General features: G+C 34.8%; 3 protein-coding genes across 4 annotated transcripts; all 3 read right to left on the reverse strand.

Annotated features, from left to right (window-relative positions):
• Positions 1–5,026: 5,026 nt before the first annotated feature.
• si:ch211-260e23.7 (protein C19orf12 homolog) lies at positions 5,027–8,207 on the reverse strand. The gene is made up of 3 exons (XM_056462909.1): positions 8,114–8,207; positions 7,685–7,866; positions 5,027–6,512 (listed from the first exon to the last, which is right to left on the reverse strand). The coding sequence occupies exons 2-3, from the start codon at positions 7,842–7,844 to the stop codon at positions 6,244–6,246; spliced, it is 429 nt and encodes a 142-aa protein (XP_056318884.1). The 5' UTR covers positions 7,845–7,866; positions 8,114–8,207; the 3' UTR covers positions 5,027–6,243.
• A 1,926-nt stretch (positions 8,208–10,133) lies between these two features.
• On the reverse strand, positions 10,134–11,769 carry zgc:101715 (Protein C19orf12 homolog-like). Of its 2 annotated transcripts, XM_056461990.1 has the most exons (3): positions 11,663–11,769; positions 11,271–11,454; positions 10,134–11,156 (listed from the first exon to the last, which is right to left on the reverse strand). In XM_056461990.1, exons 2-3 carry the CDS (start codon positions 11,428–11,430, stop codon positions 10,891–10,893), a joined length of 426 nt encoding a protein of 141 aa, XP_056317965.1. In that variant the 5' UTR covers positions 11,431–11,454; positions 11,663–11,769; the 3' UTR covers positions 10,134–10,890. The 2 variants fall into 2 exon arrangements, with proteins under 2 accessions (XP_056317965.1, XP_056317964.1); XM_056461989.1 differs by lacking the exon at positions 11,663–11,769 and having other exon boundaries at positions 11,271–11,637.
• Positions 11,770–12,070: 301 nt separating this feature from the next.
• Positions 12,071–14,576, reverse strand: si:ch211-260e23.8 (protein C19orf12 homolog). Its single transcript, XM_056462910.1, has 3 exons — positions 14,468–14,576; positions 13,054–13,232; positions 12,071–12,459 (listed from the first exon to the last, which is right to left on the reverse strand). The coding sequence occupies exons 2-3, from the start codon at positions 13,211–13,213 to the stop codon at positions 12,194–12,196; spliced, it is 426 nt and encodes a 141-aa protein (XP_056318885.1). The 5' UTR covers positions 13,214–13,232; positions 14,468–14,576; the 3' UTR covers positions 12,071–12,193.
• Between the last annotated feature and the right edge of the window lie 1,093 nt (positions 14,577–15,669).

Below are 15,669 nucleotides of genomic sequence, written 5' to 3' on the forward strand. Positions count from 1 at the left end.
AATGTCGAGCCAACATCTTAAAACAACCTCAAATTGACATCAAATACTGACATTTATTCTTCAGGTATGGCAACCAAAATCCAACATCTGATAGACGTCATAGTGGTAACGTCCACACAACATCAAAAACTGTAACATCATTAAAGGTTGATTTTAGATTGGACGTTGGACATTGACGTCGGCCTGATGTTGGGTTCTGACGTCAACCCGACTTTCATTTTCCAAACGAAACGCAATAGCCCCACAACGTTAGTGTACAACGTCAATCTGCTGGGTGTTTTAGGCCATTTCGGTCTTCATTCAGTAAACATCCGTCATTTTCTCATCAGTGACATGCATCCAAACAGTCTCTGGGTCAATGCATGTTAAGATTTTGGACATCTTCTTGAACACTTTTAATGCTTCCAAACAGCTTGCTGCAATTATAAATCACCCATGTCTTGAGGTATTTCATTAAGATGCAAGAAAAAATTAAGTAGTGACTGCAGGTTGAAGGAAAGTAGTGGAGTAAAAGTACAGATACAGCACTAAAAATGTACTGAAGGGAAAGTAAAAGTACACATGTTTAAAACTACTGAGTAAATTACAATTTCTGAGAAAAAAACTACTCAGTTACAGTAGTTTGAGTATTTGTAATTTGTTACTTTACACCACTGACGATGATTAATAAATGATTTACAAGTTATTCATACTTAGTTAATGTTAGTAAATACATTAACTAACATGGACCATTATTCTAAAGCAGGGGTGTCCAAACTCGGTCCTGGAGGGCTGGTGTCCTGCAGATTTTAGCTCCAACTTGCCTCAACACACCTGCACGGATGTTTCTAGAAAGCCTAGTAAGTGCTTGATTAGCTAGCCCAGGTGTGTCTGATTGGGGTTGGAACTAAACTTTGCAGGACACCGGCCCTCCAGGACCGAGCTTGGACATGCCTGTTCTAAAGCGTTACCAAAAATGAAATTAAAATAAAATAAATTAGTAACAGTATCAATTCTCACTATTAACTAGTGCATTATTACCTGGATTTCATTAAGATGTTAACTGTTCATTAGTGCTTATAATGTAGATATTCTGCATGATCTTATTTGACATCCATAACACTAATACATAAACCTAACTTCTACATTTAAGACTATTAATAAGCTGCAATTTGGGAGTTTATTGAACTAAAAGTCATAGTCAATGGTTTGTTAATATGGATAATTGCACCTTAATTTAAATTATGACCATAAAATTTTTGTCTTTGAATGTGTTTCATGCATACTATCCACATTCATACTTTATATTGTAACAGTCATGAAGTAAATTCAAGTGTAGCATACAAGGAAGTAACTTTTTGTTGTTGTTGGCAAATCACTGACGTTATTCAAGCACCGTGTCAACCCTCATACACTTAAAATAAATGTTATTTTTGCTGCCAACAAAATTACAGTCAATGCTTGGGGCTATACACGGCACTCTGTTTGTTTTGTTTTTCCCCACGCCCTTTTTGGCAATCACTGCATTTGTTATTTTAGCATTGGCATAATGACGACATGTAGTTAATATTTTGGCCTCCACCTAAGCTGTTGATGAAACACTAAGAGTTATGAAGTGAACTCCACAGAGTCCAGACCTGCATATTATAGAGACAGTATGTGATCTTGAATAGAGGCAAGAAAAAACAATCTAAAGACAACGTTGAGGAAGTGCTGTTTTTTCATGAAGAACCAGGTATTCTTCAGAAGAGTTGATCTAAAAAGTTCAGTGCAAAAGCAGATTACACTACACACTGAATTTGTCTGAAGTTATTATGTTCTTTTTTATTTCGTGTACAAATTTCCAATACTTGTGCACCTGATTTTCTCTGTTCTGACAGGATGTGAATGTAGTAAGTGCTCTTGGAAAAGTTATTTTAAGCACATGTGAACTACACTGAATCACCACTGACCAGAATAAATGGGACACTGTGGTTTAATGCCCCAACCACATCTCATTTTTAAAGAAATGCTGTGATGAGGAAAACTGAACAAAATGATGTCATCAACGACTTCATATTATCAACCAATTTTCCAAACATGAAAACACACTTTCTTCTCTAAACTCAAGACGCAATACTGCCAGCACAGAATTACAGGTGAAACAATGAGTAGATTTAAATAGTAAATATCATGTACATGCTATTTCAATGCAATTACAATGATTCTTTTTGTTCATTGTAATTGTAAATATTTACACTCACCGGCCACTTTATTAGGTAAAGCTGTCCACCTGCACGTTAACACAAATTTCTAATCAGACAATCCCATGGCAACAACTTAATGCATCTAAGCATGTAGACATGGTCAAGACCAGCAGGATAATGTGCCATGCCATTGTTACGTCCCAGGACGTATTTGTTTCTGTTTTGTATTTTTCTTTTTTCTTTCTTTCTCTGCTACACCCTAGTAGGAGCTAATGACCATCACCTGCTGCCACTTATGAACCACTCCGTGATTGGAGGACGAGAAAAGCAGTGGGCATTTAAACAGCAGTTCTCCTCTAGAACAGGGTGTTTTTGTGTATGTGTGTGTGGAGGCTTTGTTTTTGTGAGGCTTTATAAATATATATTTAGTTTGATTCTTTAGGCCAGTGTTTCCCAACCCTGTTCCTGGAGGCACACCAACAGTACATATTTTGGATGTCTCCCTTTTCTGACCCATTAACTTCAGGTGTTTTAGTCTCTTCTAATGTTCTGATGAGTTGATTCAGGTGTGTTTGATCAGGGAGAGGTTGAAAATGTGTACTGTTGGTGTGCCTTCAGGAACAGGGTTGGGAAACACTGCTTTAGGCATCATTTGTTGATTAGGAGCTTTAATTTGTTTAAGTTCTGTTGATGTTGTTGATCATCTAAATTGGTTTTGCCTCGAACTCTTTTTGAGTGCAAGTTAATTTTTGTTTTCAATACTACTTTGTTATCCACTCTTTATTCTGTTAATTTGGGATTGGGTTAGTAGGGAGGGCATGCCATTTTTCTTTTTGTAACCATTTTTTCCTGTTGAAGTTAGTAAGGGAGTGAGTATTTTTGATGCATTTTTCTTTTCTATGATAGCTTATTCAGTTCTTCCCTTTCTCTCAGTTAGAGAACGTTTGTTGTTTTGGCTTGAACCCCCTCTTGAAGCCTTTTTCTTTTCGAACCCTCCCTTAATCCTTTAATAAATATTGTTAATCTTTATTCAAGTTGCATTTTTTTTGTTTAGTCCTTTGAGAAGTTGCTCATGTGACCTCATTGCTGACACACACACACACACACACAAAACTCCACTAATATTGTTGCGTTCCTGTGTCCCCCTAGACAGAGTTGAGGGGAACGTAACACCATAAAGCGCAAATCATCTCAGACTGGTTTCTTGAACATGACATTGAGTTCACTGTACTAAAAGGGCTTCCACAGTCACCAGATCTCAATCCAATAGAGCACCATTGATACACATATCTACAGCAAATGTGTGATGCTATCATGTCAATATGGACCGAAATCTTTGAGGAATATTTCCAGACTCCAGAACCTTGTTGAATCTATTCCACAAGAGATTAAGGGAGTTCTGAAAGCAAAAGGGGGTCCAACGCCCTAGTAAAGTGTACCTAATAAAGTGGCCAGTGAGTGTATGTAACTATTTATAGAGTAATTCTCTATAAACGACTCTAGTAATGCTCTGTGAAATCAAATGTCGGGGCTCAGTAATGTTTTTAAAGAAATTTTATTCAACCAGGCTGCTTAACATTGATGAAATATCACAGCAAATACATGTAAAATATTACAAATGATTTCGATGTCAGATAAATGTTCTTTCTCTTTTTAATATTGATAATGACAAAAAAAATTCTTGAACAACAAATCAACATATTACAAAGATTTCTGACAAAATCATGTGATTTAATTATCTTATTTAAGAATCTTACATTAAGATTTGCCTTAACAGGCATGCATTACATTATATTGCGTGTGTCTGTACATATGTGTGTGCATGTGTAATCGTACATGTTTACATGCGTGTTTTGCAGAAGTTTTGGTGAGCATAAGAGTATTCTGGTTGTAAATATCAGCCTGATCTCACAAGGAAACATAACTATTTTACAATTGGTCAGTTTAGTGGCTAATTTATACAAATTTGTAGTTTAGTCGTACGAAAATGTACAATTTTAAAAAGGAGGTGTGGCACCAAACCCCACCCCTAAACCCAGCCGTCCCTGGGGGATGAGCAAATCATACTAAACAGTACAAATTCATACGAATTATCCACTAAACTAAAAAGTTACGAATTGCCGTGAGATCGTGTAGCAGCTATAATATACAAAGGTAAACACAAACAAAATAACAAAGAATTTAGAGTAGATGTATCGACTGGTTTTCATGCAAATATAATAATACTGTGCTAATCATGCTAAAATAATTGTCACAGTACATGTTGTTACAAAGTTTGCAGCACAATTAAAAAAACTCAAACGTGGTGAAGGCGATAAAGATGTCATTGTGTATTTAGTGTTCTCTTAGACTTTCCTCAGTTAACAATGCAAATTAAAACTAACCCCTTTATTAATCAGGGGTCACCACAGCGGAATGAACCGCCAACTTATCCAGCATATGTTTTACACAGCGGATGCCCTTCAGGCTGCAAGCCAGTACTTAGAAACATCCATACACTCTCATTCACACACATACACTACAGGCAATTTAGTTCATTCAATTCAGCTATACCGCATGTCTTTGGACTGTGGGGGAAACCAGGGCACCTGGAGGAAACCCACGTGAACACAGGGAGAACATGTAAACTCCACACAGAAACACCAACTGACCCAGCCGGGACTCGAGCCAGTAACTTTCTTCCTGTGAGGTGACAGTGCTAAATACTGAGCCACCATGTCACCCTAAGCATTTAAATATATATATATATATATATATATATATATATATATATATATATATATATATATATATATATATATATATATATATATATATTATATATATATATATATATTATTTTATTTTTTTATTTTTTTCAGATAATGAACATTTATATCTGACTGATTCTGGTCATGTTCTGCATTTTTAGAAAGTATAATTTAGCAAATTCAATAAATTATTAAATATATTTATTTATTTATTTTATTTATTTTAGATAACTAGTAAGAAGGACAGTTTACCTAAAATAAAAATTCTGTCATTATTTTCTCATTTCTCTTTTGCAGAGATTGTATTTTGAGAAATGTCATTTAAATCCACACAGTGCATGTGCAAGTGTAAACAAAACTGACGTTCATTTTTTATTTATGTTCCATAGAACAAAACAAGTCCTACAGGTTTGGAATAACGTCATGGTGACTAATGACAGAATTTGTTTTTCTTTTTTGTCCTTTAAACTGCACTGAAATGGCTCGTCATGTGCTTTTGAAATCATATGTTTTAGAAATGATAAACAATTACTTAATCAGAAGCTTAAACATGCTAAATTTTTTAAATTCAAATGATCATTCATTCATTTATTTTCTTTTCGGCTTAGTCCCTTTATTAATCAGGGGTCGCCACAGCAGAATGAACCGCCAACTTATCCAGCATATATTTACGCAGCTGATGTCCTTCCAGCCGCAACCGATCTCTGGGAAACATCCACACACACTCATTCACACTCATACACTACAGACAATTTAGCTTACCCAATTCACCTGTCCCGCATGTATTTGGACTGTGGGGGAAACCGGAGCACCCAGAGGAAACCCACGCGAACACAGGGAGAACATGCAAACTCCACACAGAAACACCAACTGACCCAGCCGAGACTTGAACCAGCGACCTTCTTGCTGTGAGGCGACAGCACTATCTACTACACCACTGCGTCACCCTCAAATTATCATATAAAACTTTTAAAATGAAAAGGAATAGACCATGACACTTACAATACACATATTATTACAGCATGATACTAAAGAAACAACCAACAAAGCTCTTCATAAAGTCAAAGGTAACACTTTAATTTAAGTCACAATTCATTGTATTAACAAACCATGCACTCCTAGCTTAATAAACTACTAATTAGCTGTTTATTAATAGTTAGTAAGCTAGAAGTTGGGTTTAGCTTTTGGTTAGGATTAGGGATGAACTACTAATGAATTATGTTAATATCTTAATGATAGGTAATAAGCCAGTAGTTAATAGCATGAATTATGAGCTAAACTAATGTGTTACCAAGTCAATCGTAGACTAAACAGCTGTCAATAATCCACTATTTTTGTGCATATTCTATTTTGGCTCCAAGCTCTTTTGTTGCAAAAGAGATCAAAGTAGTAAGCACTCGCATCTGTAGAGAGGAGTTACCCATTACTAGAAAAATGAGTTGTGCCATGTCAACCCAATCCAGATTGCCCAGCACGACCATGACCTCAGAGTACAGCTTATTCTTCTGTTGGGGAGACATCTCCATGATGATCTGATGAAGAGGATGGAATTTGCCACTAGTCATCCACCATCCAAACGCACCTCCCAAAGCACCGCCTATAAGCATCAAGAAAAACAAAGAAACTAAATGTATTCAATTTCAATTGTAATCATGCTAACTGGCTTTAACATTCACTGTGTTGATTGATTTATTTTAACTTTTTCTATATGGTTTAATTATAATTGGAGATGTCAAACAACACTTTTTTTGTCATTTCAGTGTGCAGTTTTTATTTATTTATCTTTTATTTTTTTTATTAAACTCAATTATTGGTAACTTTGTCTTGTGATACATCCACAATCGCACACTTCCCAACTATCCACTTGTCAAAAACCTATATGAGGTTTTTTTTTTCTGTTGAATATAAAAGAGGATACTGACAAACGGAAGCTGGAAACCTGTAACCAATGACTTCCATAGCATTTGTTTTTTACTTACTATGGAAATCAAGGGTAAGCAGTTTCCAGCTTTCTTCAAAATATCTCCTCTTAGGTTCAACAGAAAAAAAGAAACTCATAGTGGTTTGGAACCACTGGAGAGTGAGTGAATTTTCATTTTTGGTCAAATTATCCCTTAAACTTCATTATATAGAAAAGTGGCTGAGGATATTCTGCTCAAGCTGTCAAACTGACTTAAATCAATTCCTTACAACAACAGCAGCAGCAGCAGCAACAACAAAAATAATAATTCTGTCACCATTTATTCAACCTTGACTTTTTGTTGTTGTTGTTGTTGTTGTTGTTCTGTTAAACACAAAATAATATATAGGATATAGAACATGTTATAAACTTGTAACCATTGACTTCCATAGTATTTGATTTTCCTGTTATAGATGTCAGTGATTACATGTTTTCAGATATCTTCAAAATAATTTATTTTGTGCTTAACATAATTTAAAAACTCAGATTGGCTTAGAAATAAATTGGCTTCAGGGTGAGTAAATGATGTATTTGGGTGAATTATCCCTTTAAAAAGGAATTTTCAGATTTTGATTAGCCAAGACATTTTTAACGTGGACTAAATTGCACAAAATAATTATTCACCAGAAGAATATCAATATACGCAAACAAAGTAGCCTAAATACTGTCAATTTTGATTTCATGTCAATATTTCAAAAATATCCTTTAGTTTAGATTGTATTAAAGCACCACCTAGTGGTTATGAAGTGCATTAGGTTAAAGTTTACGGATGACATGAAATCATGCACGACACGAGTGTACATACATACCAATAAATATACCGGGTGGACCTCCGAGTAGTCCACCTACAAAAGCCCCTCCGCCGGCGGCAGCAGCCCCTTTGCTGGAGTTTTGAAGAGCCGCTTTAATCTGTCTGCTTTCTGAAACCCTACAGCAGAGACCCATCACATCATCTATCTGACGGTTCATTGTGTTGTGCTAAAAACACAGCCTATAGAGAAGAAAAACATGAATCAAAAAGCTGTCTATTCTCAATTGCAGAAAGACTGAACACTGTACACAACGCATTTAACTTATGGTTATAAAGAAAACAACAACAACCAGCCTATGATGTGAAAAACAAAACTAAACTAGTTACTCATAATAACGTATCTACATAAAATATCTACAGTGTTTAACGCTATGAAAAGTTAACAAAATAATCTAGAGCTTTGGTAAACTTTCAGACTTTAGCCTACCTCTGCTTCGACTTTACTTTCTGATTGAGAAATCAGTCTGCGAGTGACATCATCATCACGCTTCCGCGCTGTGCTCCTCCGCCTTTTATGATGCTTGTTTGATAATGCATGATGCTTGTTTGATAATGCATGTATCAGAGTATGACCGCAACATAATACAACTGTGATTGAGAAACTGTCAAACAATCAGCAAGAAAACAGTGCAGTGTCGTATACACTTCTCATTAGATCTACCTGTTTAAAAAGTATACCTGTCAGGAAATAAATCCCTGGGTAGTAGTGTCCATGCAGCAAAATAAAAAAATAGAAAACTCAATCTAGCTTTTAAATTGATACTTTCTATAGGATGCGATAAGATATGTGTGCAAATAATAATTTTTTTTGACAACAAATGAATCATAACCAAGCCAAAACTAAAACTAATTAGGCTGAATATAGGGGAATGTTAGGGGAAAATATAAAATTAAGAAGAAAAAATAATAATTTAGAATAAAAGAAATATGTATATTGTTTATTGTAAAGTGAGCATTTCAAGAGACAATATACTCACATTTTAGTGAATATGGAGCAAACATTAATATGCCATAAAACTGCGACATTCACAATTTCTCTAATCATAAATCTAAATCTTATAGTCATCACTAAACTAATTTAGGAGTTTTAGAAAATGTTTGCTTTATGAAGTTTCAAACTTTTTATCTTTTTCAAATGTGCAACCTGCAGAAGGGAAATTAAATTGTCTTATTTTTATTATATTTATTAAATGTTTTTTTATTTTTTAAATTTTTTGTAATTTTGGGGTCTAAGATGGTTATTTTAATTTAAATAAATAAATGTGTACATATTTATTTAGAATTTGAACAATCTAATTCCAATTTCTAAGTCGCTTTGGAGGAAAAAATGTCTCGTAAACAAATAAATGTAATGCAAATTTAAATGCGGCTGTTTTGCATCAAGCTGGAGATGGATCTGTTTGTTACACTAGAGCAGGAAGAATGATTGAGAATTATTTTTTCCACTGAGATAACGTGTATAAATTTCCAGAAAAAAATTGTTTTCTTCTTTGCTCAGTGTTTGAGAATGATGATGGTGAAAGGAATGCAGAAACAGTTGAAGTCAGAATTATTAGCCCCCCTTTTTTTCTTTTTGAAATATTTCTCAAATGATGTTTAACACAGCAAGGAAATTTTCACAGTATGTCTGATAATATTTTTTCTTCCAGAGAAAGTCTTATTTGTTTTATTTCGGCTGGAATAAGAGCAGTTTTTTTTAATTTTTAAAAACCATTTTAATGTCAAAATTATTAGCCCCTTTAAGCTATATTTTTTTCGAGTCTACAGAACAAACCATCATTATACAATAACTTGCCTAATTACTCTAACCTGCCTAGTTAACCTAATTAACCTAGTTAAGCCTTTAAATGTCACTTTAAGCTGTATAGAAGTGTCTTGAAAAATATCTAGTCTAATATTATTTACTGTCATCATGACAAAGATAAAATAAATCAGTTATTAGAGATGAGTTATTAAAACTATTATATTTAGAAATGTGTTGAAAAAAATCTGCTCTCCATTAAACAAAAATTGGGGAAAAACATAAACCGGGGGGGGCTAATAATTCTGACTTCAACACGATATTGGGGAAAATTAGAAGATGGAAAGGGGAAGAGATAACATTAAAGAAAAGGCTTTTAAATAATCAGCCCAAGGATCTAGACATCTTCTTTTCACTTACATCCAAAGCAAAAACCAAAACACGCCCTTCCTAAAATATTCATAAACAAAGACTAATTACAATAGGAAATGGTTGACATTCTGGGAAGAGTGACACTTCATACGGATGCATTTAGCAAATCGTCAGACAGTTATAGCTCACTTACCAAAGAATGGTCAAGGTGGGTGTGTAATTTCCCGGCCTGAAATTGTGTCTCACCCTGTCCCTGACTCCAACAGTCATATCCAGTACAACATTTGCTACTTCATGCAAACATCTTGTTTACTGAACATATAAAAGCATCATGTCCTGTAATCATATAGCGAGTTTTATTTTTGATCGCTGCTTTGAATGGTCACCTTTCCCCACTGAGGTGTCAAAGTACAATAAGAAAAGAAAAAAAACATTTTAGAACAGCCATGCCATCAAAGAAAATTCACATTTACAAGCTGATGCTGTCAGTGAGATGATTTTAAACATTTGTTTTTATTCAGTGAGGATGCATTACCCTGATTAGAAGTGAGAGTACACATTTCTGTTTCAAAGAGTGTTCAGTTTAATCTTTCTTTTCATTATTGAATCTTGGGGAAAACAAAATGAAAATCTTTATCTATTCATTGTTCAGCAGCAAATCTGCATATTAAATGAGTTCTGAAGTATCACGTGGCATAGAAGACTGGAGAACTGATGCTGACGTCCAGTGTCTGGGAGCAGACTTGAACATGCATTCTCAGACATGAAGTCTCAGACATGCACTCTTAGACACATGCACTCAACACAGCAAAAATAAACTCTATAACAAGAATAAAAAAATACATTTTAAAATTGCTCACTTATATTTGGATGTCATGTCAGATCCTCTTAAAATGACCAATAAACACATGCAACAGATGCATGATGATCTAGCTAAATAGAGCATTTTTAAATCAATAGTTGTTTACAATTACTTTACTGCTAGTTCTTTGAAGTGTTTCTTTTATCATCCCTTTAAGTTGCCAAATGAATAACTATCCTACATGTGTCTTAGAAAGCTGACCAAACCTGTAACATTAACTCTCTAGTGGTCAATCTTCAAACCTGACCTCGGCTTTGAGCTGGTTTTTAGTGTAATTGAGTATAGCACCCAGCACTTGCTCTTGTAGAGTAGAATTCCCATGAACTTGAGCCATCAGCTGAGGAACGTCAGTCCATTTGAGTGAACCCACTATGGCCATGACATCAGAGTACAGTTTGTCCTGCTGTGTAGGAGTCAGTTCCATGAGGATTTGAGGAAGGGGTCTAAACTGACCACTGGTCATCCATGCTCCCAGCGCACCTCCCACAGCAGCACCTTCAGTAAATCAATGATGAAATAAAATGACATAATGACATGCAATGATAATACAGCACCATCTTGTGGTTAAACAGAGAGTTACACGTTAAAAAAAAACATCTGAAAACGAACCGACTGCAATGCCAGCTGGACCTCCAATCAGTCCTCCGACAAAAGCACCTCCACCGGCAACTGCTGCTCCTTTAGCCGAGCCTTTAAATGCGGCTTGTATCTTCTTATCGGCGGAGATTTCACAGCAAAACTTTATAATATCATCTTTTCGATTCGCCATTTTGACGTGTTATAGCCTATAAACCTGGCGATAAACAACGATAAACGAGTTCAAACTCAAAAATAAAGGTGTTATTCACGCTTTTAGTAGCTGATATAAACAAATCATTTAAACATTTAGTAGTTTTTATTTTTCAAGCCAGTTTACCACAAACTGTAACTTTAAAAATCACTTGCCTACCTATAGCCTTACTTTAGGCTACTGAACGTTTTAGAGGGTTTAAAGTTCTTACCTGAGGTAGCCTACTAATGCAGAGTTGGAGCACGTTCAACTTACTTTCGGTCTTACATTCATAGCTCTTATGACATGGACTTCCGCACTTAGCAGCTCGTGCGTGCCATTGTTCACTACAGTCATTTAAATGTTCACTTCAGTCACTCTGATTTTAATCAGGTAGAACCGTAGTTTACTCATCCAGCAAGAAAATCACCTAACATGACAAGAAACTAGAACAAAGAACATTTCACATGTAATTTCATATAATCAATATATTAAAATAAGTTCACTCAAGTTTAACATCCACCTTGATCCATCCCAGAAACTGAATTGTTATTATGTTAAAGAATTGATCCACAGAAATAACTTTATTAGAGTAACTTCCATTATGCACAAGAAATTAATGTGTTTCACACCATACAAATGATATTGCGTTTTGTTTTAATAATAAAGAAGAGAAGTTGCAGAAAAACAGGAACAGAAGCAGATCTGTCTGCATTTCATAATTGGAAAGGAAACACTGCTGCTTGCTTTAACTCTTTACTGGTCACTTTCCATACTGCAATTCAGCATTGAGCTCTTTGGTGGCGTATGTGTTTATAGCAGCAAGAACTTGCTCCTGCAGAGTGAAGCTTCCCATAACCAGAGCAATGAGACTAGCCACATCTGTCCAGTCCAGAGAGCCCAGAGCAGCCATGACATCAGAGTACAGGATCTCCTTGTATTTAGGGGGAAGCTCTGCAATGATCTCAGGAAAAGGTTTGAATTGGCCACTGGTCATCCAAGTTCCCAGCAGACCTCCCAAAGTACCACCTAGAATAATATGACATATGAATATATCTGGGGGTCTATCTGTAAAGGCGCATAGCATTAATAAAATCCGTGTTCATCTTTCAAAACATTACATCAAGGCAAAAATTTGAGTACTAGGAATTCATGAATTCAAGTAATGATAATAATAACAACCCAATAAGGTAATAAGCATAACCTAAAGGTTTTATATTGGTATTGATGGTATTGACTGAACAGTAGGTTCTTAACATGAAAACTTATTTTAGATTATAAAAATATTCTTCACACTATAAAAAATGGTCATTTGAAGATCTTTTCCTAAAAGGTTGTTTGTAGAGCCAAAAGGTTTCTTCTTTGGCATCACTGTAAAAAACTCATTGTATGTCTCCCTAGCACCTCCCCATCTTTGTAGTGTTCTAATATGAAATCAAAACCTTTTTATGCATTGACAAAAGTCTAGACTAAAGCCCCAAATAACCACTGACCCTAGAACTGCCCCGGTGAGAGGAAAGTGGGCTGTAAAAATAAGGTTGTGAAACACTGCACTCAGCACCACCCTGTGATGAAATAGATGAAAGTTCATGTATTGCACTGAAAAAAGAGGCATGATCCTACCAACAGCTATACCGGCTGGGCCTCCGACCATTCCCCCTACGAAAGCACCTCCACCCGCTGCTGCTGCTCCCTTTCCAGAGCTCTTCACTGCTGCTTTAATCTTCCTGCTGTCTGAGACCTCACAGCAAAGCTGCATCACATCATCCACTCGACTGCTCATTGTGATGTCAGAAGAGACTCTAGAAATAAACAATAATATATAATTTGCCCTTTTACACATGAATGAGAAGAATAGAATAACTTGCATTCATGTGCAAATGTAAAGTGTTGCATGCAAAACTGTTTATTTTGTGTTGAATTTAAACAAACATATTAAATTTAATGATGTTCAACTTTATTTGTTTAAATTCAGCCTAAATAAATTGTTTATAACCACTTAACGTAAAAAAATTGAGTAAATCCAAGGAATCATCTTTGAATAGTTTTTTTCATTGTATTTTGATCAAGTTTCTTCTTGAGCATCAGGCACCATTATAACTAGCATACTGATTCAAGCATATACTTTATTTTTGTGATACACTCTCAGAAATAAAGATATGAGAGCTTTTACTGGAGAGGTACCTTTGCAAAAATGTCCTAAATTGAATCTAAAGTGTCCATTTGTACTTCAAAGGTACATAATAGTATGTAGAAAGTATAAAATTGTACAACTTGAAATTGTTCATAAAGGTTCTAATATATATTCAGTGCTCAGCATATATAAGTACACCCCTCACAAATCTCTCTTTTAAATTCATATTTTTAATAGGAAGCTGTACAATATTACATTTGTGCAAATACATTAGATTACTGAAGCCAAATCTGGAGCTTATCTAACAAAATAACTTATGATAACAGTCCAAAAACTAGTACACCCAAATTTATGTTATAGAAAAATATTAAAAACAATTTTTAATAAGAGGAAAAATCAAGAGAAGAAAAAAAATTGGAATATTTAGTTGACATTTTGTAGGTTGAATTTGTTTTTGCAATATTTAGCTTGAATTTAATTGTATTATCTTTCAATTTCTAAATATGTTTGGTGACTAAAATATTATTTTAATAAGTATGTCTGTTTAATAAATCTGTTTTGTTTAAACGCACCAAAATACATTGCCTATATGCACTGAGAAATAGATACAACTATTCATTTTTAAAATGGGCTGTACTTAATCATGCTGAGCACTGTATACTATTAGGTACAAATGTGAAAAGATACCTCTCAGAGACAGCTCTCATAACTTTCTTTATGAGTTGATTCAAGTTTCTCTGCACTTAGTAATAGTATTTATTAATATTTCATTAAATTCTGCAAGCAAACACAGGAAGTGTATAAACAAAACTTGTACACTTGTTTGGAGCATAATCAACATGAATGATGATATACTAGTATAATAAGCACTAAAACTTTAGAACTTGTTTTTGAAGCGCTTACCTTTTCTTCTTTAGAGAGGAGCTCCCTGATGCTTCATTCACACTGGCTGAAATCAGTGTGGGGTTGCTCAAGTACTCCACACTTTCACAGTCTTCTCAACTGATCTGGTGTAATCCGTCTTGTGGAACCTCTCGCTTTAAAGGGGCCATGAAATGAAAATTCTAATTCCCTTTGAGCTTTTGACATCACTGTACCACTAATTTGTAGACATTAAGAAATTAATAAAAAAGAGTTAAAACAGAAGATTACCCATGAAAAAATACTATAGTATTATAAATTATATACTACTGTTTGTGATTTACAGAGAATTACTTGAATTAATCTGTTGTGGTAAATAGTTGCTGTGGTAATACAACAGCTACTAACAAGTTACCCAATTCATTAAGTTCTCTAGATAAAACAAAAAACACAACAGTTCACAGTTGTAAAAACAGAAGTTTACTAGAGTATTCATAACAGTTTATTAGTTTATTAACAGTGCTAATATAATGGTTAAAGTATTTAAGTTACTAAAGTGTTGTTTTTATTGTTGTACAGTACATAGTTGTTGTGTTTTGTCAAACATTACTACCTTGGTACTGGAAAGAAGGTATGTAGATGTATAGCGCACATGTAATGTCCCATTACACACCAGCTGTAGGTGGAGACAGTGATGGAGCCAGTTGAGTAAGTGTGGATAACTGGGAGGCCATGGAGGGCTGATGGAGGGAATTTGGCCAGGATGGGGTTACACACCTTACCCTTTAATGCCACAGGATGTTTTTAATGGCCACAGAGTTTGGACTTCGGTGTAACATTTCATCAGAAAGACAGTGCTCAGTGCTGGAAATTTGGAATGTCCCAATCCAGTGTAGACATAAAGACTGATTATATTTGATTCTATTGTCTTGAATCAAGTGAAGTCACACATACCCCTTATGTCCAGCATAGACATATCATAACATGCGGAATAATATAATAGGAATAATCAGTAAAATGATGTTCATTTGTTTGCTTTGATTTCCAGCGTTTTAGTTTTTAAAGGAGATACAGTTTAACACTGAAGTTGTTAAAGAAATTCTTTTAAAAATGTGTCGCAACCATGAGTAACCATGTTTTACCATGTTTTTAAAGTAAAAGTGCCACCATTACTTCATCTATGACAAATCATTTGGCATGTACTGAATATTTATACTTTTATTTTACTTTTTTATAGAAGTTTT

Source organism: Danio aesculapii, chromosome 7 (assembly GCF_903798145.1).
Source record: "Danio aesculapii chromosome 7, fDanAes4.1, whole genome shotgun sequence".
Classification (NCBI taxonomy): domain Eukaryota; kingdom Metazoa; phylum Chordata; class Actinopteri; order Cypriniformes; family Danionidae; genus Danio; species Danio aesculapii.